We start from the raw sequence: 22,618 nt of genomic DNA on the forward strand, positions 1-22,618 counted from the left end.
ATGGAGAGGGCAAGCTGAGCACTAGCATGCATGCATTACTGTTACTCTGTTCCTAACAGGATATAATGAGACCAGTTCTCTCTTGCTCCTGCAACTGTGACTGCCTTGTTATTATGAATGATAATCTGAATTTCTGAGCCAAAAAAACTTTCTCCCTTAAGTTAAACTTCTGTTGGGGTATTTAATCACAAAAATAGAATATAAGTAGACACAGCCATCAAATGTCATAAAGCACTTAACACATATCAATACCTGTTCCTGAAGGTCGTAGTCATAGCTGTCATGCAGCAGAAGACTGAGGATATACCGCGAATAAATCATGGCATCAATGCCACATTTCTCGAGCTCTTGTCCCAGCCAGGTTTGCACTGGGCCCAATGCATGAAGCAGAGACATGTCAGAAACAGACACGGGGCCTGGATAAGAACGTGAGGTGCTTTCAGATGGCAAACCATCCACAACAGCTGTACAGACAGGGCGCATGAACTTAGGTTGCTGACATCCTTAAAACAAAAAGCATTTTCTACAGCGGATGTTCTGTTGGTATCCGGAGAGAATTTCACTCCAGCAGAAAGGAGAGGAGCTGGACATGGAGGACAGGCAGTGACCGCGCAGCAGTCAGCTCTCTACAACACAATTTCCCTCTTCAGGCATGACCAGTGAGTCAATACCATGATAGCGACACAAATGGAGATGCAATTTTCAACTTTCATTTCACATTGAGGCCAAATGTCAGTCTCTGGCAGAACCTACAGAAACAAACAAACAAAAAATGAGTCACATGTAGACACAAAGTTGTAAGACGACTTTTATCTTGATGTACTATTTAATTATTTATTTAGGTTTTTCTTGACAGGGTTTTCTATGTAGCCCTGGCTGTCATGAAACTCACTCTGTAGACCAGGCTAGCCTCCAAGTCGGAGACTCACCTGCCTCTGCCTCCTGAGTGCTGGGATTAAAGAAGTGCACCACCACTGCTCAGTGAGGATGATTTTTAAAAGAAGGCGTTCCTCCTTTTAAAAATGTAACTGATAACTTGTAACATTTTTCCTGTGGAGTGGTTTCAAACTAAGTGTAGTTTAAACTAATTTTAAACTATGTGTAGCATTTTAAACTAAAGTGACACTGTAAATTTAAAAATTTGATATCATCTGGAATGAGAATAAGGGTGACTGATCTCTGCTTATGTGCAATGACACTAATAATCATTTCCTATCTCAAGAGACTGGACTGGTAAAATGTTTATAGAAAAATCTTTAAATTTAAATTCACAAGTCATTGTTATGTATTTAGTATGGCTAAAAACTAGGGATGATAATCAGGAATTCATAAAACTGGAGATGAAGCAGACCTCCTGTTTTACAACCACAGGCGACACTGTCAGATCTGCTGTGGCCTCTCCTAACTGGACTTCTGATTCACTCTTCCTTTAATACCATCCCTAAACACACTTTCAATGTCTAGTAATGGGTTTATTTGTTCATCTTTTAGGTTTGGGTTTTTTAAGGCAGAGTCTAGCTATGTAGCCTGCTAGGAAATAAAAACGAGGGGAGCAGCATTGATCAGCTACTGAACTTCAGCCCCTAAGCATGACTCAGAGCAGCACAGTGAAAGGTACACAGACATTCCTTACAAAGACGTACTCCTGAGTTTCCCAGGTGTCAATAAAATTTACACAATTCAATATACAGAAAACAATTCTAATTGTTAATAAGTGTTTTGCTACTTTCAAAAATCCTCACAAGGCCAGGTGAGGGTGGCACATGCCTTTAATCCCAGCACTCGGGAGGCAGAGGCAGGTGGATCTCTGTGAGTTCGAGGCCAGCCTGGTCTACAAGAGCTAGTTCCAGGACAGGAACCAAAAGGCTACGGAGAAACCCTGTCTCAAAAAAATCCAAAAAAAAAAAAAAAATCCTCACAAAAAGAGGACTTTAAAAATCCTCTATTAAACTATGAAAGGTAATTAAGTTAAAGCAAAGATTTTTCTGCATTTTTCAATCAGCTGATATTTTCCAGCTGTCTCTCAAAATTACAACATTTTCCATAGTTTGGTTCCCAGGCAAGATTTCTGACAGATACCAATAAAAACATTCAGTCCTAGCACACTTGAAACAAACTGACAAGTTAGTGAAAAAACAGCCAAGACTTGAAGGGACTTGAACAGCTGAAAGAGTAAGGCAGCAGAACTCACAGGGCATTAGAAAAGGTCTACACAACAAAGAAACACCAGAGCTGGGTGTGTAGAAGTAAGGAACTATCCAAGGCCAGGGCTGGGAGCACAAAGGTCCTTGTGCTCACAGACAAGCATTAGGGAAACCTAGTGCTAAACACACAGTGTTGTCTTTTCAAAGGGAAAAATGCACAACTTGTTTGCTGCCCAAAAGATAGATGGGAATGAAGGTGGCTAATAGCTTTGGTCAGTGGTTCTCACCTTTCCTAAAGCTGTGACCCCCCCCACCATAAAATTATTTCATTGCTTCATCATAACTGTAATTTTGCTACCTTTAATATCATAATCTCTGATATGTGACCCCTGTGAAAGGGTCCTTTGATACCACCCACTTCTCCTGGTCTAGGTAACCCCTGTGCTATCTGTAGGGCCAGGACATACCTGACTCCCCCAAGCTCCCAGAACCAGGACCAAAGATGGCTAATGAGCTAAATGATCTCTATGCTATCTGTATGACTGAAACCACACCAGATCCTCTGCTAGGCCCTTAAGATAACACTTGTAGCCTATATCTCTAGAACCATCTTCATGATAGTACTTGGAGAAGAATTTTGATGTAATTATGTCTCCTTGTGCACATGGGATTGTGTTACACCAGGAAATATTTTACCAAATTGTGTTGTACTTAACTATACCTGCAATAAACTGTCGGGGTCAGACTCTAGCTACCGAGTCATGCTGAATGGTATTTCCTTCTTGCCTCACACAGATTTACTCTGTCAGCTCTGGTGGTAACAGAGGCCCCCAATGCACAGAATGAATCCGTACCTGATCCCCCACAGCAGCAAGCAGTACCTCCAGCCAGGTCAGGAAACACAACTCAGCAAGTCTGGTCTTTGTATTTGGGAAGAATTAGCCATTGTCTAAATAGGTCTGGTCCTGCCTAACAAATCTTCTGTTGGTTCTTTTTTGGGGGTGGTGACAGTGGTGATAGTGATGTCTTGAAACAGGATCTCGTGTAGATCAGGATAGCCTGGTCTTGAGCTGATCCTCCAGCCTCCATCTCCTAACCTGGCACCAGCAACCCAAACAAATCTTACAAGACCCCAAAGAACCAAACTGTTCTTTGGAGGCCTAAGGAGATAAAATTTACAATGTCTGACAACTATTCAAAACAGGAGATAAAAATGAGAAGAAAAATAGGTTCACTTAAATAGACTAAAATTTACATGCATGTGCACATACACACCCTATGTTTTTAAATAATTAAATTTCAAAATTGATAGGAATTAAATGAGCAAGACACTCAAGCAACTCCAAGTGCATGAAACATGAAGAAAATGGCTCAGCACAATAAAATAATTCCAACCTGTAACCAACAGAAAAATCCTAAAGCGGCCAGAGTAAAGCAGAAACATTGTGTTCAAATGTAAGGACAGCGTCCTGTTTTGGTTGGAAACCATGTAAGTGAGGATGTAATGGAGCAAGACTTAGAACACGAAAGCACCCATCACCCTAGTACTCCACACTTACAAAGAAAGCTACCTTTCAAAGCCAAGGTGAAATAGACATTTTCAAACATGTGAAAACTGAAGGAACTTATTCCTGACAAATCTGCCCTACAGGAAATATGCAAAGTTCTCTAGTCTGAAGTAAATTAATTCCAGAACAAAATGTGGATCCATTTAAAGAAATAAAACACAAATGCCAGTTACATCTGTTTCATTAAATATCTTTAGGGACTAGCAAGATGGCTAAGCAGGTAAAGGCACTTGCATCCAAGCCAGGAAGACCTAAATTCCATCCCTGAAACTCACATGGTAAATGAAGAGAATTGACTCCTGCAAGTTGTCTCTGACTTCCACATGCTTGCTGTGGCACACATGCATACGCATACACTCATGCACACACAAACTTGTATTAAAAGTTTTTGGATTGGGCTGGAGAGATGGCTCAGTGGTTAAGAGCACTGGCTGCTCTTCCAGAGGTCCTGAGTTCAATTCCCAGCAACCACATAGTGGCTCACAACCATCTGTAATGAGATCTGGTGCCCTCCTCTGGCATGTGGGCATACATGGAGGCAGAATGTTGTGTATATAATAAATAAATAATTAAAAAAAAGAAAAAAAAAGTTTTTGGATTTAAATATCTTGGGGGCTGCAGAGATGGCTCAGTGGTTAAGATCATTTGACTGCTCTTCCAGAGATCCTGAGTTCAATTCCCAGCAACCACATGGTGGCTCACAACCACCTGTAATGAGGTCAGATGCCTTCTGGTATGCATGAAAACAGACTATTCATATATATAAAATACATGAATAAATAAATATTTGAAAAATTAAATATCTTGCTGAGCATGGTGGTACACGCTTTTAATCCCAGCACTTGGGAGGCAGAGGCAGGTGGATCTCTGTGAGTTCATGGCCAGCCTGGTCTACAAAGAAAGTTCCAGGACAGCTAGTGCTATTACACAGAGAAACCCTGTCTTGAAAAATATCCTCCTGCTTGCATTGCATGGTAAACACTTTATTAACTAAGTCACCTTCCTAGTCCACAGTATCTTTATGGCATGATAATACAGATAACATGTGAACTGTCCCTAGACTCTTCTGTGTTCCAGTGCAGCCATTCACAGAGTAGCAAAGAGGGACAGATATAAGGACCTGGCTACTGTGGCGGTCAGTACACTTACTTTGGGAGAGTCCTACTAGCCCTAGAATATTTCTTTCAGCTCCTTTACCTTACATGCGTTCTGTAAGTTTTACAAAAGAGCTTTTTAAATAGGAGTACACAATTTGAGCCCTGAAAGCTTAGCATCTCTTTACATCATGTGCTAAACATAGCATGCAAATGTTTTGCCTCCTTCCCAGCAGCACTGTCAAGCCACACCACTATAGAGTGTCACTGCACAAAACAAACCAGGTTAGAATCTGTTTCTTGAGCTGAGTAGGGCAGAATATGTTAGAATTGTAGTGTTCTGGAAGCTGGGCAGGAGACTCTAGAGTTTGAAGCCAAACTGGGCTGAAACAGTCAAAAATAACAAAAGGCAGTCTTTCTGTCACACTAGCCACACTTCAAGTGCCCAAATACTACATACATCTGATGATTACTGTAAGAATATGGGACATTCACGCTGACCAGAAGTTCTACTGGACACTGTCTTTGACTCACTCCTAAAAATGACCATTGCTAAGCTAAAGACTTGTTAACCTTTGTAACAGTTACAAATCCCTCTTCCATGAAGACAGGGTAGAAATCATGCTTTATCGGACTTAATTCCAACAGTCAAATTAAACTACAGCTCAATGTACTTGTGGATGGTTCAATGACAAGGTCAGACTCTAAGGGACAGCAAGAATAAATTAAGCTTATTTACAATGTAGAAAAAGTCAGATGACCAGGGTAACCAGGAAAAAGGGTTCAGTTAAAAACAGGTACACAATGCTGTAGAAGGACAACCCCCCTAAATTTTAACGTCTTAACTCAAAAGGGCTACAACTCCCTCACGCCACATGTTTCATCTAGCTATGGCAGGGACGCTCAAGGCCATCACTACCAAGTGTGATCCACCTGGGACACAGGTAACAAAATAGTTACCATCTGGAACCCAGCTAATATAGGGACTGAAGAAATCAAGTATGTTCCAAAGTATGCCTTGACACTCTGAAAGCTGCTTCTCGGATGAGAATTCCTCATAGTTAGTTAAAGAAAACCCCTTGGCCTCACTTTAACAGGAACAGGTGACACCAGTCACAATGACTTCAAGGGCAAAATAAGAGGATATTAGTAGAAAATATTTAACATTGTTAAAAATTATCACTCTAGGGGTTACAGAGATGGTTCAGAGGTTAAGAGCACTGGTTGTTCTTCTAGAGGAACCAGGACTCAATTCCCAGCACCCACATGGCAGCTTACAAGTGTCTGTAACTCCAGTTTCAGGAGATCCTACACCCTCACACAGGCATACAACAGTCAATGCTCATAAAAATGAAAAAAAAAATTTAAATCATCACTCTAGTTAGATAGGGAAAGTTTTAGTAGCACAAATGAATTAAAACTGTAAAAGAAAAGTGATTCATAAGAGAGAAAAAGTAATTATTCTTAATAAGGTTTCAAACAGTATGAGTACTGTTGAAATGCTAGTCCCATAAGCAGTGGGAGTCGAGCCTCCTGTCTCCATTACTCCTCCAGGTCATCATCTCTGCCAGCACAGGCAGTCACCATCTTTAGCACACTGAGCCATGACATCCTTTTAGACTACTTCCAGCTTCTAGGGTAGGTTTCGTCACAAACGAGGCTACAAGGCTTCCAGTAAAAACTGTGACACACTCCATGTCCTACTTATTAGCATAATGCTTAGGCCTTAGCAGGTGATCAAAACTACACTGCACTAATGATTTCCTAAGTCCAAACACAAGAGAATAAACTCCGGGAGCGAGGTTTGGGAAATAACAGTGTAGGAGCACTGTGAGGAAAACAACTGTGAGTTTACGGGTGTGGGTATAAGGCCTTCACCCAGGATTCTAACTCACCTTTTTCCACCTGACATGTATCACAGGCTACCTACCACCTGGCCCTGTGCACAGTACTGCCAACACAAAGACAGCAACCCAAAGGTTTTATCCCTCAGTACTTTCCAAACTCTTCTAATAGGCTTTGGCTTCATTCCTCAGTATGCCAACTTCCACTTCCCCGTGAATCCTGCAGCCACTCTCTTCTATCTCATAGGCTGTTTCTGCAGTCTGTGTTTTAACTAGTCCTTCCTCACTACAAAGAGCATGCTTTTTGTTAACATACCTGGTGCAGGTTTATTCCCATAATTATTTAACTTGGGTATCTATAGGACTTTTACACAAAGACTAGATGGGTAGATGAATGGAGAGATGGTTCAGCAGATAAAGGCACTTGCCACCAAGCCTTATGATGACTTGAGTTCAATTCCCAGGACCTACATAGTGGAAGGAAAGAGCTGACTTTCTCAAGCTGTCCTCTCACCTCCAAATGCATGCCCACACAAACATAAACACACATATAAATACATGTTTGAAATAGAAATGAATGGAGAAGGAGAAGAAAAGGAAAAGAAACAGAAGAGAACAAAGGCAAGGATAGCTGAAATCCTAAGATTCTGGCTTTCAGAAACTACTTTTTGGGGGTGGGGGATCTGAAAATTCTATGCAGTGCCTGCCCAGCAAGCATGAATTGCACAACATGAAGCAGTTACACACTTGTAAACAAGCCTTGCTAGCCATCCCCAACTCCAGCACACTCTGCCCAACAAACATAAAGTGTGGCCATATATGAAGCAGTTACATACTTTTAAATTACTTTTAAATAAGCCTTGCTTGCTATTCCTGACCTTGGCACACGATTTGAAGTAGACACTTCTCATTCTCTTTAGGAAGGGCCCAGCCTGAAAAGCCTATGTATAACCGAAAGAAGAACCATGAAGAATATACAGCCCAAACTAAAACTAGCACTGAAAACAGTAAAGAAGGGCTAAAAGCTGATTCAGTCAACTTGCTTCCTGTATGTATCTTAAAAAAAAAAAAACTAAATACAAATGGACAGTTCTCTATACCTAGTTTTCTGCTCTATGTATTAAGTCTTAGGAAATGAAAAAAGCTTATTTTTAAGAAATACAATTAAAAAAAACTAGTATGGGACCACATTCTTTTTTATGACAACAGGAAAAGATGAATAAAGATTAAGCAACTGTATTTTTACTAGTCAGTAGCAGAAACAAAATGATAATCTATACTAGGAAGCATAGCCTCCCCACTAGCAATTAAAATTCTTTTCATACCAAAGAACTATTCTTAGATTACTACCTGATACTAACTTAGTAAATATTTTTAAAAAATAGAAATGCTCAGCCCTAAATGGAAAACTATTATCAATTTTATCCTCCTCAGGTTCTGAGACTGTCACGGTCAGAAAGTAAGAGCTGGATGAGATGTGCTATGGTAGGACACAGACATCGCACCCGTGAACTACCATAGCTGTAGTTTCCTGCATAAGAACAAGACATCACAATCAGTGAGCATTCCAACAAGTAGCACGAATTGGATTCAGTGGGGATACAAAAATAAGTAAGTACCAGAGGCCATAGGAGTACACAGCAGGTGACGCCTCACCAGATAATAACTCTGATGGGGAGCCCCACTTGGTAAAGACAATGGGGTCACTGTAAATGACTGGTGGTGGGGCTGCATTAGAGAAGGAGGGGGATGGACTGTCTTAGGAGGTGTCTGGAAAGAGTAGAAAGGGAGTTGAAGTGAATATAATCAAAACGCATTGTATATATGTATAAAATTGTCAAAGAACAAATAAAAGGATTGTTTTTGTTTTGTTTTGAGATAGGGTTCACTATGAGGTATAGCTGGCCTGGAACTCACTATGTAGACCAGGCTGACCTCAAACTCAGAGAGATCTACCTGACTCTGTAAGCACTGAGTTTAAAGGCAAGTATGACCATGCCCAGCAGAAAGCTGTGCATTAAAAAGAAGAGGAAAAAAGACAGTAGTTTAGCAGCAAAGCATGTGCTGGTAGGCATGAGCCTGAGTTAGACCACCAACAACAGAAAAAAAAGACAAAGAAAAGAAAGAACAAAGATAAAGACAAAAGGAAGAACCAAGGTTTAATGAGTCCAGTATAGGTGAAAGCAGTAAGTTCTATAGAGCGCTGACTAGATTTCCATCAAAGCAGAACAATCAAGAGCTAGATTATATGTGTGATAAGTCAATAAAGGGAAGAGTTTCCCATCCAATCTGGACCAATTCTCTATCGCTGCCGCAACTGTCGAACATGCCCAGATGTGAAAGCTTTGATGGGCGTCTACTAATGTCTCTGGTTTGAAAAGTTATGTACAGAAGAAAACCTTGTGCACCTTCTCACTTTACAATAACCAGGGCAGATGCTCAGTTCACTTAGATGTATTAGATGTTGAGTACTTCAGTGGGGCTACAAAAGTAGTTTATTTGCCTTTAAAAAAAAAAAAAAAAAACGCTAGCCGGGCGGCGGTAGCGCACGTCTTTAATCCCAGCACTCAGGAGGCAGAGGCAGGCGGATCTCTGTGAGTTCGAGGCCAGCCTGGTCTACAAGAGCTAGTTCCAGGACAGGAACCAAGAAAAAAAAAAAGCACTGGCTGCTCTTCTAGAGGACCAAGGTTCAATTTCCAGCACCCACTTGGTGGCTCACAACCATTTGTAACTCCAGTTCTGTAGAATCTGACACTCTCTTCCGGCCTCCTCAGGTACCTGGCACACATATCATAAATAAGCAAAAAACCCATACACATAAAATGAAAACAAATATTCTTTTTAACAAAAGGAAAATGAAAAAACAAAAAACCCAATTTGATATTTGACTTAGTTGTGCTTGTAAAACACTTTTTTTTTTTTTTTTGGTTTTTCGAGACAGGCATTGTCTGTGGCTTTGGAGCCTGTCCTGGAACTAGCTTTTGTAGACCAGGCTGGCCTCGAACTCACAGAGATCCACCTGCCTCTGTGCCCCCCCGCCCAGTGCTGTGACTATAAAATATACAATGACATCTAAAGACTTAGAAGACCGTGTAAGAAAACTCATCAAAATTACTGCATAAGTTGCATGTCCAAGTGACAATACACTGGGAAGAGTGGAGATAGCTGTAAAGACTTGAGATTTAATATTAAAGATATTTGGGCACTTTAAAAAAAATCCAAAAAAAATGCTCCTTTTCCCTAGCAGGGGCGAACTTCATATTCAACAGTTTACAAAATCAAAAACATTTTATCATGTAAAATGTTAGCTCACAGCATGCATATAATTTTTCAATGTAAAACTGTAGCTTGTCAAAGTGCTTAGGTATATAAAAAACTTCTACAGCTGCGAACTGTAAAACATATTAAACCTATATACATGCAGGCAAAACACTCACAAAAATAAAATGAAGAATAAGCTTTATGGACTGGAGAGATGACTTAGCAGTTACGAGAGCTTGCTGGTCTTCCAGGGGACTCCAGTCCAGTTCCCAGGCAACATCAGGCAGCTCACAGACACGGCACTCGCACAAATGTGACAAACACACATATGCACACACTCAAATAAAATAGCAAATCTTTTATTATTTTTTAAAAAAGAGTAAGCTTTCTAACAGCTACTAATACCCAAAACTACATTATGCAAAACTACACTGCAGTGGAAACCTCAGAAAGATGCTGCCACCAGCCCTCTCCATCATAAGGAAACGTATCCATCATCCTCATCAATGGGACTACCTACCTTTACCCCAAACCTCCAAAAACGGTGAGCCAAATCTCTTTTCTTTGCAAACAAGCCACCTCAGATACTTCATTAAAGCAATGAAAAAAACTTGCTAATACACACACACTATCCTTTAACAAAATAAACTTTAACTTTAGGCTTATTATAACACTCCTTCAGAATCCTAGCAAAAGTCTGCAACAAAAACATAAAGAAAGGTGTTGTGGCATATCTGTAACTGCAGCACCTTGGGAGGATGAAGCAGGAAAGGCCCAAATCTGGGGTTATAAATGAATGGGAGGTTATTATCTCCCCCGCCCAAAGAAAAGCTGTAATCAGACTCAATTTTGAAATAGTGATGCATTGGCTATTACTTCAAAGATGCTTTGGAAAATACAGTTGAATTAGAAACAGACTCCAGGGTGAAAGAAAAATCCCCTCCTACTCATTTAAATGCCTCTGTCCCAATTACATAGTACTAACATGCATGAATGTCCATGCGCACGCGCACACACATTGTACCTGAAAGTATGCTGTGGCATAGTTTTATTTTTACTCATTTAACCTCATGTGTTTTACATTCCACAGAACCAACTGACTCATGATAAATATTTACTTGGCCACACCCCCATAACCTCCCACACCCTACATTCTTATAACTCATTCATTCACCGCTCAGGCTAGAAACACGCATACACAGAGAAGACTCTCAAATATTCTGTATTTGCTGCCCCAATGCCTGTATTTGTAACACAGACACTAGCAATACAGCAAGTTCATCTGTTGAGACAATACTATCATTTCCAAATCTCTGGAGCAGATTTTAAGAGATTGGCAATACACAAGTTCCAATGATTAAGAAAAGAGATAAATGTAAAATAGCCAATACAATAAACTACCACTAATATGCTACTCCAGGGAGGGAGCTCCATGTAATATTGGAACCAACAGGTGCTACTTTTGAAGACTTAATCAGTAAAGCACACACACGTAAATAGCATCATCATCATTTAAACTATTAACATTCAAACATAATTTGTCATCTATCTGCTTCCAATACAAGAGGGGTGGGATGCTGATAAGATAAAAGAGACAGAATGGTATGGACAAAGCTTAGCAACAGGGGGAAAATTTGGAGTTTTCAACAGTTACCCCAAATTTTTAAAGATTAAAGTGAAAAACAGCAGATAATATCTAACAACTCTGATTCTCCACTAACCTACCTAAGTCATATAGAAAAACCTATTTACCTACAGACAAGCTTCCTCAAGATAGTTTAAGATTCCATATTGAATCTATGCAAAAGCCCTCTCCAGTTCATTCCTAAGCCAAAAAAGAAATGTAGATATAGCTGATGAGATGACATTTACTTTATATACATGTGTTAGAATTAAATCTGTGGGCACTGTCATAATAAAGTAGTGCAAACAAACACAGGTGTTGGTGGCGCATACCTTTAATTACAGCACTCAGAAGGCAGAAGCAGGCAGATCTTTGTGAGTTCAAGGTCAGCCTGGTCTACCCGTTGAGGACCAGAAGTACATAGAGACACCCTGTCTCAACCAAGTCAATACTATGGTTCGACTCCAGAATATCCCCACAGGCTCTTGTTTAAATTGCTTGGTTCCCAAATGGGCATGATTTTGGGAGGCTTTAGAAATTTTGGCAAGTGGGACCTAGCTAGAAGACTAGGTCATGGGGAAAGAGGACCTAGGTCCTTGGGGGTATATTATCTTTGACCATCCTATCTCACCATGTGCTTCATCATCCACAGCCGCTGCCACATGCGTTCATTTAACTTCCCAGCCATGTCTTCCTGACCTGAAAAACTGAACCCATGAGCCCAAATCACCTTTTTCTCCTGTAATTTGTTTCTGTTGGGCATTTGGTCACAACCAATGAAAAGTGTATAAGAAAAATGATACCAAAAGAAGGGTCTCCTGAGACTAAATATGTCAAAGTGGCCTCTGGAAATGACTTGTGGGAAAAATTTAATGAGTGTACAGAAATGGGATAAAATGCTAAAAGACCATCGTATATGATGCTGGTGGGCCCAGAAAACTTCTGTGGAAGGCTGAGTTTAAAGCTAATTGACTAGAAGTTGAAGAAACAGATCAGTGGTTAAGAGCAGTGGTTGATCTCCCAGAGGACCTTAGCTCAATTCCCAGAACCCACAGGGTAGCTCACAACTGCCTGGAATCCCAGTCTCAGATGATCAAGCATTCGCTTCGGGCTTCCTTGGGTACTGCTCACACCTGGTAAACACACATGCAAGCAAAACAACTATACACATAACATAAAAATAAAGGTTACAAAATCAAAAAGCTAATGGGCTAATTACTGTGGCAAAAGAGCATCTGGGTTATGGCACTGTTGTTACTAAAGGCTTCTAGCCAGGTTTACAGTGAGAACTGACAGCAAACAGAACAGAGGATTTGACAAATGCAAAATCTGCACAGAATAGGATTGAGCTGGAAGCTGTGGACAAAAGTGTGTGATTATTAGAGACTGGAAGCCAAGAGGTCTGTCCCTGGACAATAGGAAACTGGCCAAGCTCACCTATGGCAGGTTGCAGGGGAACACAATTAAAAATTCCTGTGAAAGGCCTTCCTTTGATGGGAGCTGCCTAGGGGAATGTTTTCCCAGGTCCAGCCATCCAAGCACTCAAAAACCTGCTACAGTTGTGCTCCAAAGAAGCCTGGTTACTGACTGAATTGGAGTTAAGCCATATGATGGATACAGGTTTTGCAGGTATGCAGAATGCTACCATTACAAAAATATAGAGGCTTCTACCCAGATTTTTTAGGAAGGTCAGGCAATGTGTAACAAGGTCAGATTCCTTGAGAGACCATGCATAAAAGCTGTGAGGGTGGGGGAAAAAGCCTAAGTAATGACAGACACCAAGATATTGGAGATGCCAGGAGCATAGAACATCTGCTGAAGAAAGATACCAAATGGAACCAGTACAGTGGAGAGATTACCTGCAGTGGGATGGCAAGAGCTACCCAGGTCACTGAAGCTTGGATCACATCACTACCTGCCCTGGGAGCTACAGGACTTATTGTTTGCCAACCTGGGTTTCAACTTTGCTTTTGCCCACCCTTTCTTGCTATTCCTCCATTCTCTCTCCTCCCTTCTAGGTGGTAATATTTAGTATGTCATTGTACATAAAAGCATGTGATTCAGTTTTGACTTTACAAAGTGTTAAGTACTTTTCTCACTGTTGTGACAAAGTATCTGACCAAAGCACCTTAAAGGAGGATTTGCAGTCCATCATGGCAGGGAAAACATGGCTGCAGTATATAGTGACTAGTCACATACTGTCTGCGGACAGGAAACTGAGAGATGAATGATGGTGCTCCGCTGGCTTCCATTTTATCCTAGACCTCAATCTGTGGGATGGTACCACCCACATTCAGAATGGATCTTTCCTCCTCAGTTAAACTTCTGTGAAAACACTCTCATAGACATGTCCAGACATTTCTTTCCTAATTCTAAATCTAATCGAGTTGACAATGAAAATTAGCCATCACAATTAGAGTATTACTCAGCAGTAAAAAACAAGGACTTCTTGAACTTTGCATACAAATGGATGGAAATAGAAAACACTATCCTGAGTGAGGTAAGCCAGACCCAAAAAGAGAAACATGGGATGTACTTACTCATATTTGGTTTCTAACCATAAACAAAGGACATTGAGCCTATAGTTAGTGATCCTAGAGAAGCTAAATAAGGAGAACCCAAAGAAAAACAAATAGGCATCCTCCTGAATGTTGACCTTCATCAGGCGATGAAAGGAGACGGAGACCCACGTTGGAGCACCGGACAGAAATCTCAAGGTCCAAGTCAGGAGCAGAAGGAGAGAGAGCGCGAGCAAGGAACTCAGGACCGCAAAGGGGTGCACCCACACGCGGAGACAATGGGGATGTTCTATTGAGAACTCGCCAAGGCCAGCTGGCCTGGGTCTGAAAAGGCCTGGGATGAGGCCGGACTCGCTGAACATAGCGGACAATGGGGACTACTGGGAACTCAAGAACAATGGCAATGGGTCTCTGATCCTACTGCACGTAATGGCTTTGTGGGAGCCTAGGCAGCTTGGATGTCACCTTACTAGAAATGGATGAAGGTGGGGGTTCCTTGGACTTCCCACAGGGCAGGGAACCCTGATTGCTCTTCGGGCTGAGGAGGGAGGGGGACTTGATTGGGGGAGGGGGAGGGAAATGGGAGGCGGTGGCAGGGAAGAGACAGATCTTTTTTTTAAAAAAAAAAAGATTTATTTATTATATATACAGTGTTCTGTCTGTCTGTATGCTTGCTGGCCAGTGCTCTTAACCTCTGAGCCATCTCTCCAACCCCAAGAGACAGAGATCTTTAATAAATAAATAAATTTAAAAAAATTAGCCATCACAAATAGAGGGGCCAACAGCTAAGAGGCTACCTTGAATCTTATAGAGACATTGGACTATATTTTGCAAGTTTCTTATTTTTCGAAATTACAGTATAATTTATACCATTTCTCCCCTTCCCTTTCCTCCCTCCAAACCTTCTCAGGCACTCTCTTGTTGTCTCTCAAATTCATAGCCTTTTATTTTCTTTAATTGTTTAGATATACAAACAAATACATGTATATTATTCCCTCAATATATAAATACAACCTATTCAATCCATATAAAGTTACCTGTGTGTCTATGGTCTCAAGGCTGACCACTTGGCACCAGACTTTTGAACAATGTCAAACTGTTAAGAAGTTGAATTTGAATTAAATGTGTTGTGCATATGAGATGACCATGAGTCCTGGGACATGAAAGGCCAAAATTAAAAATCTGAATATGCAATATCCCCCACCAGCTCATGTTCTGAATGTCTAGTCCCTTATTAACAGTGCTACTTGAGAACTGGAGGTTTCAGAAGGTGGAAGTAGCTGAAGGAAGGAGGTCATCTAGAAAGGAGTGACTGTGGGTTTATGTTATCCCTGCCCATTTCCTGTCTCACTTTCTGCTTGCTGGTTTGCTGTGATATGAACAGCTTCCACCATATGCTTCTGCCACCATGAAATGAAGTGTTCCCACATGCTGTCCCCAGATGAACTAAAATCCTATGAAACCATGAGCCCAATTACCAAAGTTGTTTTCATAAGGTACTATGGTAACACCAACACCAAAGTAGCTAAAGCACCAAGCTCTAGTGTTTTCTACATCTGTTCAACTGAGCTAAAAGCTGTCACTTACTGATACCTGCTATATATTGGGCCCTACACTAAGTTACAAAATTCTCCCAAAAAGCTACTTTGACCCAAGTCCTTTCCTTCTGAAATCACAATGCAAAGTGATTCTGAGTTAATTCAGTCAAACATCTAACTGTGCAAAAAGATTATACTGCACATTAGAAAGAATCATCAAATAAGAGTTTCCTTTGTTCCCTCGAGAAATTAAAATCCAGGGGATGCCTCCATGCAAAACAAAAACAAAGAAACACACAAAACCCTAAAATGTCATAAGCAAGCATCAACAACAAAACAAATTGAGGGACTAGACTAGACTTAACTGCTTGAGGTTCAGCAGTTAAGAGCACTTATTGCTGTTGTAGATGACCCAGGTTTAGTTCCCAACATACACATTGAGCAGCTTGCAACTGCCTATACCTCCAGTTCCAGGAGATTTGGCCTCCATAGGCACCTGCACACATGTGATTCATGCAAATCCAAACATGCTCATAAAATAAATTATAATAATAATTAAATTGGGGAAAAAAAAGCTTGAGGCATCAGGTAAACACTATATGGGAGGGAGTTCATTCTTTCTGAAAATCAGGTTACAAAAGTACAAAGAATATGTCAGCCAAGTCTTCAAGATTTCAGTGGCATGAAGGGTGGAAAGGACAAAACCAGGAACGGGACAATCATGAGATAGCCAGCAATTTCATGTAGAATACAAGGTGCTGTGGCTTCAATATGAAATGTCCCCACAGGCACACATGCTAAACTCTTGGCCTTGTGCAGATGAGTGGCACTGTACTGGGAAATGCTGGAAATCTTAAGGGGCAAGGTTTAGCTGGAGGAAGTAGGGCACTTTGATAGAACTTAGGGATATCTTATTTGTCCATCTCTCATTGCCCATGTCCTCTCCCCTTCTCTCTCTCTCTTCCTGGCGGTCACGAGGTAAGAAACTTTGCTCTACTGTATGTCCTTCCACCATGAGGGTACTGAAACTACAAACCAACACAAACCTTTCTCCCACTTAGTTGTGCTTGTCAGGTATTTTGTCATGATGATTAAAGTCTAACACAGAAAACTGGTCCCAGAAAGGTGAGGTCATTGCTGACGGCTGTTGATGTGGGTCAGAAGCCTTTGACCTGGCTTACAGCAGGAATATGAAAGACTTCAGAAAAACAAACCAAAGTCAAGAATGCTAGCAGCAGAGCTTAATGGTGGCAGCTCAGAAGACCAGAAGCCACTAGGAATGTGAACAATAAAGACAGGTTTCAGATGGAAGCAAAGACTGCTGGAATCTGAACCAGAGACTGAACATGTTACATTATAACAAAATCAAGTCTAAATTTTATCCATTTCCCAAAACTCTGTGACAGGCTGAGTTTACAAGTGACCCCTTAAAAATGCCAAGGTAGCTGAGCATTCCGGCCATGAATGAGTTTAGCTAACAGCTCCTAAAATTTACAAGAAAAAAGCAAAAAAAAAAAAAAAATGCTGAAAAGTTTGCAACGTGGTCAGAAAAGCAGCAAAGGTAAAGTTGAAGCCAAAGAAAATGTGACTACTGAAATTAGAGCCAATATAAAAAAGCCAAGAATTAGCATAAAGAAAAAAGGTATCTTCTGGGCATCTCAGAAACTGGCCAAACCCCACACACACATCACAGGTTCAAGGGTAGTAAAACATAAACTAATTTAGAATACTTCCCCCTTGAGAAGAGAGCTTTAAGAACACCATGACCAGACAAGGCCAAGGCTACCTAGGAAGCTGTTTCCCCAGGATTTGTTTTACTATGAGACTGCTGTAGTTATGGAAGTCTGGCTACGCCTATAGCAGGTACTACTGAGTGATGTTGGGTTAGTAGGCAAGAAAAATACACTTAAGGGCCATAGGGGCTTCCACCCAGATTTCAAAGAAATGCCTGAGAGGTCAAGAAATGTGTGATAAAATTAGGGTCCCTGAACTATGACAGCCTCAAGATGGCACTGAGTGGGACCAACCCAAGAGAGGCCATATGGGTTGCATGCAAACAGCAAAGCCAAATGGGCAGAGCTGTCCAAACCTATTGAAAGTCACAACACACTTCAGATAACAGACTTGGAGCAACAAGATTTAAAGTTTGCCCTGTTGGGTTATGATCTTGCTTTGTTCAATCCTCAATGGTTAGTCTGCTATTCTTTTTAGAATGGAAATGTTTATCCTGTACCCTTTTGTATGCAATTTTATTTTTTTTATTTTACTGGGACTTGTAGCTGAGCGACTGCCTCAAGTCTCAGAAGAGACTTTTAGACTTAGGACTTTTGAGCAATATTAAAATATAATACATTAGGACTCATGAAATAGAGTAAATACACTTGGCATTATGAGGTGCCCATGAACCTTTGAGGACTGGGGTGGAATGGATCAGTCTCATTTGAACATTTGGTCTCCAACTGAGGGCACTATTTTTGAAGGTGCTGAAAACATTAGAAGGTGAAACTTAGAAGCAAGCAATAGGTCACTGGAGGAGGGTCCTTGGGTTATAAGTCTTTGGCCCCTATCTGTCTGTCTGTCACTGCTCCCTGGCTTCCATTAGGTTGAGATCTTTCAGCCACCATGCCTTTCATGATAGGAACATGAAAGCTCAGAAACACTGAGCCAAAACAGAACTTCCCTCCCAGAGGTTTTTATACCAGGTGTTCTGGGAGCTGCCTAACCTATGAGGTAACAAGAAAGCATACAATTTCAGATGTAATTAAAAGAATAAGCACAGGTGGCAATGCTTTTAGAGTGCATTATTAACCTTTCAACACTGTCTCTTAGCCAAGGGAAAAGAGTGTGCATTCTTCCTTCCCTAAGGACTGGTGATAGCTTCAGATGGTGGGGCAGGGGACTAGGGAGGAAAGAGATCAAGGAAGATTAATTAAAAAAAAATGCATAGACCGCCCCCCCACAAACACACACAAAATGGATGGTGGTGGTGCATGTCTTGGAGGCAGAGGCAGGTGGATCTCCGGTCTACAAATCAAGTTCCAGGACAGGTAGGGCTGTTACACAGAGAAACCCTGTCTCAGGAAAAAGCAAAACCAAATCGAGCCAAACCAAATAATGCATAGAGGGCAGAGAATGTAACTTAGTTGGCAGAATGTTTGTCTAAAATGAAAAAAGGAGGTGAACAGGAACACAGAAGTATAAATGCAGAGCTGGTAAAAATCTGGTACCTGGGGCTGAAGATATGGCTCAGCAGTAAAGAATAAGGGGACTAGACCTCAGTTTCCAGCTCCCAAGTCAGGTAGATCACAACTGCCTGTAACTATGGCTCCAAAGAAATCCAACACTGTCTTCTGGCCTCCAAGGGAAGCACATGCGCACACACACAACACACACACACACACACACACACATAAATAAAAATAAATCTTTCCTTTAAAAAGATGATCATCAGCCGGGCGTTGGTGACGCACGCCTTTAATCCCAGCACTCGGGAGGCAGAGGCAGGCGGATCTCTGTGAGTTCGAGACCAGCCTGGTCTACAGAGCTAGTTCCAGGACAGGCTCCAAAACCACAGAGAAACCCTGTCTCAAAAAAAAAAAAAAAAAAAATGATCATCAAAAAAGAAGCCCACAGGGCCAGAAGGATGGATGGCTCAGGGTTAAAAGCATTTGTCAAGCAAACCTGGAAACCTGAGTTCAGTCCCGAGAACTGAGATCACAACGAAGCAAAAGACAAGGTGAGACTTCTTGATTTGCAGAAAGACTGAAACTCGAGTCTCTCCAATCCAGTACTAATGGATTAATTAGTAAATTTTCTTGAAAGTAGTAATGTTTTATATTAAATTTCTCTCCCCAAAGAATTAAGAAAAAGCATGTCATCTATCAAGAAAGGATTACCCTTCATACAGAGGAGTGTTTTCAGCTTGGACTCTGGTTCCCCTACCCACAACATGAGGCAGAATACAATCACTTTGCAGAGTGACAGTTCAGAAACAGATGGCAGAGTGACAGCTTTGCTCAGGACATATGTGAGAAGCCAAAAACAACTGCACAGAAACCTTTTAAATAGTAACTACCTTTGACGTGGTAAAACTGCATTCCCAACACTTTAATTAGTGTTAATGCTTTATTAAAATTACTTATAATATGTTCAAAACTGGCAGACTTTTATCTAGCAAACATTGGCACGTTTCCATATGTTTAAAGCCCCCAACAAGATGTTAGGAGTAAAACAATAACAAGAGCACCCTAGTCAGAGTTTAATGTCTTCTGGCCTCCAAGGGAAGTATATACACACAATAGGAAGGAAAACTAGAAGACAAGATCTACAGCAAGGAGGAATTAATTCTGAAGGCCTTCCAAAGGCTCCAGAGAGGATATAGTATCTTATAAGTGCTTTTAAAAACTAGAGAAAGTGGAAGTTAAGGGGCACTCAGGTCAGAAGAAAGAGTATATGCATCAAGAAAGTCTGAAACTGTTTGGCATGTTCAGAGCAGTAATGGGTGTAGAGGGGGGCGGGGGTCTGGCCAGTACAGGATGACAGAGGCTGAACTGCAAGGGATCTCCAACACTCTGTTGGTACATATAACTGCATTCTAAGCCCCAAATCACAGGTACTTAGAAGCTTGCAGGGCCAGAGGCTGACTTGTGTTTGGGAAGAGAATCCTGAAAGCTAGGCAAAGTAGAGGGGAAGCAATAGTGGCCTAAAGACAAGTTACTGCTTTCAGCCAGTAGGGGAATCCGAGAAATATCAGCACTAACCCAGCATTTTAGAAGCTTGAGTGTGGATGGAATTACTTCACATCATCCCTCTCTGCTTATTCACCCTGCAAGACAGGGATCACCATTCTTCCCATTTCACAGATGACAGAACTGGCTCAGAGGCCACTAACTGCTCCAAGTCAAATGATACAAAAACAGGGGCAAAGCTCAGGCTCAGTACATTTCCACATAAATGAGGAATAACAAGTTCACTGCTTTTAAAGAGTCCTAGGATATAATCAGGCACAGAGGAAAGACACATGCCCACTGGGGACAAGCTAAAACACCTTTTATGTTTATTAAATGTTCATAATTTGTATATCAAATAAACTGGTCATGCTTTAAAAAGATTTGCCTTATGTTGCCATGTTAAAAATCTGCACCCTTATGTTCAACGAACAATACATGCATCTCCATAACACTTAATAAGAGCAAAACTCTCCTCTTGATATGTCACTGGCTAAGATGGCACTTTCTTAAAGTAAAAATAGGCTCATGGAAAACCTGTTACACTCAAATTAAAGCCCTATTTTATTTTAGGTTCTGAGAATCTAATCCTGAGTTTCACCTGGGCGACACCCCCAGCTCTAACTACTTTTTAAAGGATTAAAAATTTGTGAGTGGCTCAGTCAGGAAAATGTTTGTCACACAATCTCAAGGCCCCAAGTTCAGATTCCCAGGTGCTACAGTGCATGCTTTGTAATCCCAGCACTGGGGAGGCCCAGATGGGAGGATCCTTGAAGCATACTAGCCACCTGATCCAGCCCAACTGGTGAACTCAGGGTTCAGTGAGAGAGCCTGTCTGTGGAGCTGAAGGTTGGTGGCACATGACTTTAATCCCAGCATTTCCAAGGCAGAGGCAGGCAGATCTCTAGCGTTCTTGGCCAGCCTGGTCTACCTAGTGAGACCCTGTCTCAAAATATAAGGCGTAGAGCAACTGAAGACACCTGATGTTGATTACTGGCCTTCACACATACACTCACGCGCACACACGCGCGCACACACACTCACATATATACATACTTACATACACCCAAACCCATGACCATATACATAATCACAATAATTATTTGGATAAGAGAAGATAATAGGGATACGAGATAAAAGTACATTATATATAAATATGCATGAATTTGTGAAAGAATAAAATTTTAAAGTACATTATTTGGCAAGAACAGCAACCGAATCCAAGATAATAAGTATTCAATGCAAGGAGCCTCCATGGGCATTTCAAAAGCACAGTTCCAGAATGGTTTTTGTCATAATGATCCTGAGACCTAGTTACGAATGGTTCAGCCCGAAATATCTGCGGGCGAATATTTGACCTTCAGCATGCAGAGTGACAGGCATGTTTTTCCTCCCTTTAAATCTGAAGTCTCTAAAACCGACAAAGTGTTGTGCAACGGCTCCTATACTGTTAGCAGAAATCCTGCGTGGGGTTTTCGTTTCATAGTCTTTTCCACGGCATCACCTGTTATCCAAACTGCTCGTCCCCAGCTCCTCAGCAATCCTCTCCCACCATTTCTTTAGCACGCCAAGACTCAGAAATGGAAAATGCATTGTCAGTTACTTGGGCAACGAGGCAAAGTCTGCGATGCAGGTGATGTGAATCAAGAACCCTATTTAGTAAAAGACTCCAGAGTCGCATGTCCCCCTCCCCAACTTATCTCCATTCCACTTTCTCCTGGTTAAACCTTTAAGGTTTGTCTACAGAAGGACAAACACTGAAGGGAGGGGCTGCCAGGTTCGGGGGTCTGCTCCCTAGAGCTCAACCAGCCTGATTCTGGGCCGGCGGGAGAAGCCGGGAGCTCCCGGGACGCCGGCCGGAAGCCGGGCCGCGAGGGTACGGGCGGCGGCGCGCTCAGGCCGGCGACTCCCGGGGACTGTCATTTCTGCCCTCGGCCGTCACCTTCGCCGACCCCGCTCCATAGGCCCGCGCGCCCGCCACTCACCGCGCCGCGCCCGCCCCCGGCCGCCGAAGGACAAAGCTGAGGGCGCGGGGCGAGGCTCGGCCGGGGTCCCTCAGGCCGGGCCGCCTCAACCCGTCGCGGCCCATTGTGCGCACTCATCGCACGCCGCCCGCGGGGTCCTCGGGCCCGGCGTCTCTCGAGTTAGTCACCCGCTACGGTCCCGCTCCCGGCCCCCGCCTACCTGCCAAGGTTGCCGGGCGGGAGCCTCTCCTTGTGCTCCGACGGCTGCAGGCGGCTGCCGAGCGCCGGGCGGCCCTGGCCTGCGCCTTACGTAAAGCGGCGGCGGCGGCGGCGGC

The 22,618-nt window shown here is 42.1% G+C and overlaps 1 protein-coding gene across 2 annotated transcripts in view; it reads right to left on the minus strand.

The window, feature by feature from the left end:
* Positions 1-22,612, minus strand: part of Kiaa0232 (KIAA0232 ortholog) — a 63,453-nt gene extending 40,841 nt beyond the window's left edge. For both annotated transcript variants that reach the window (XM_013353316.2, XM_005365943.3), the window contains exons 1-2: positions 22,504-22,612; positions 253-749 (exon numbers count right to left, since the gene is read on the minus strand). In XM_013353316.2, the coding sequence (XP_013208770.1) occupies positions 253-483 (231 nt within the window). In that variant the 5' untranslated portion in view covers positions 484-749; positions 22,504-22,612. The remainder of the gene's footprint in view (positions 1-252; positions 750-22,503) is intronic.
* Positions 22,613-22,618: the final 6 nt, after the last annotated feature.

This window comes from Microtus ochrogaster, unplaced genomic scaffold (genome assembly GCF_000317375.1).
Source record: "Microtus ochrogaster isolate Prairie Vole_2 unplaced genomic scaffold, MicOch1.0 UNK5, whole genome shotgun sequence".
Taxonomy (NCBI): Eukaryota; Metazoa; Chordata; class Mammalia; order Rodentia; family Cricetidae; genus Microtus; species Microtus ochrogaster.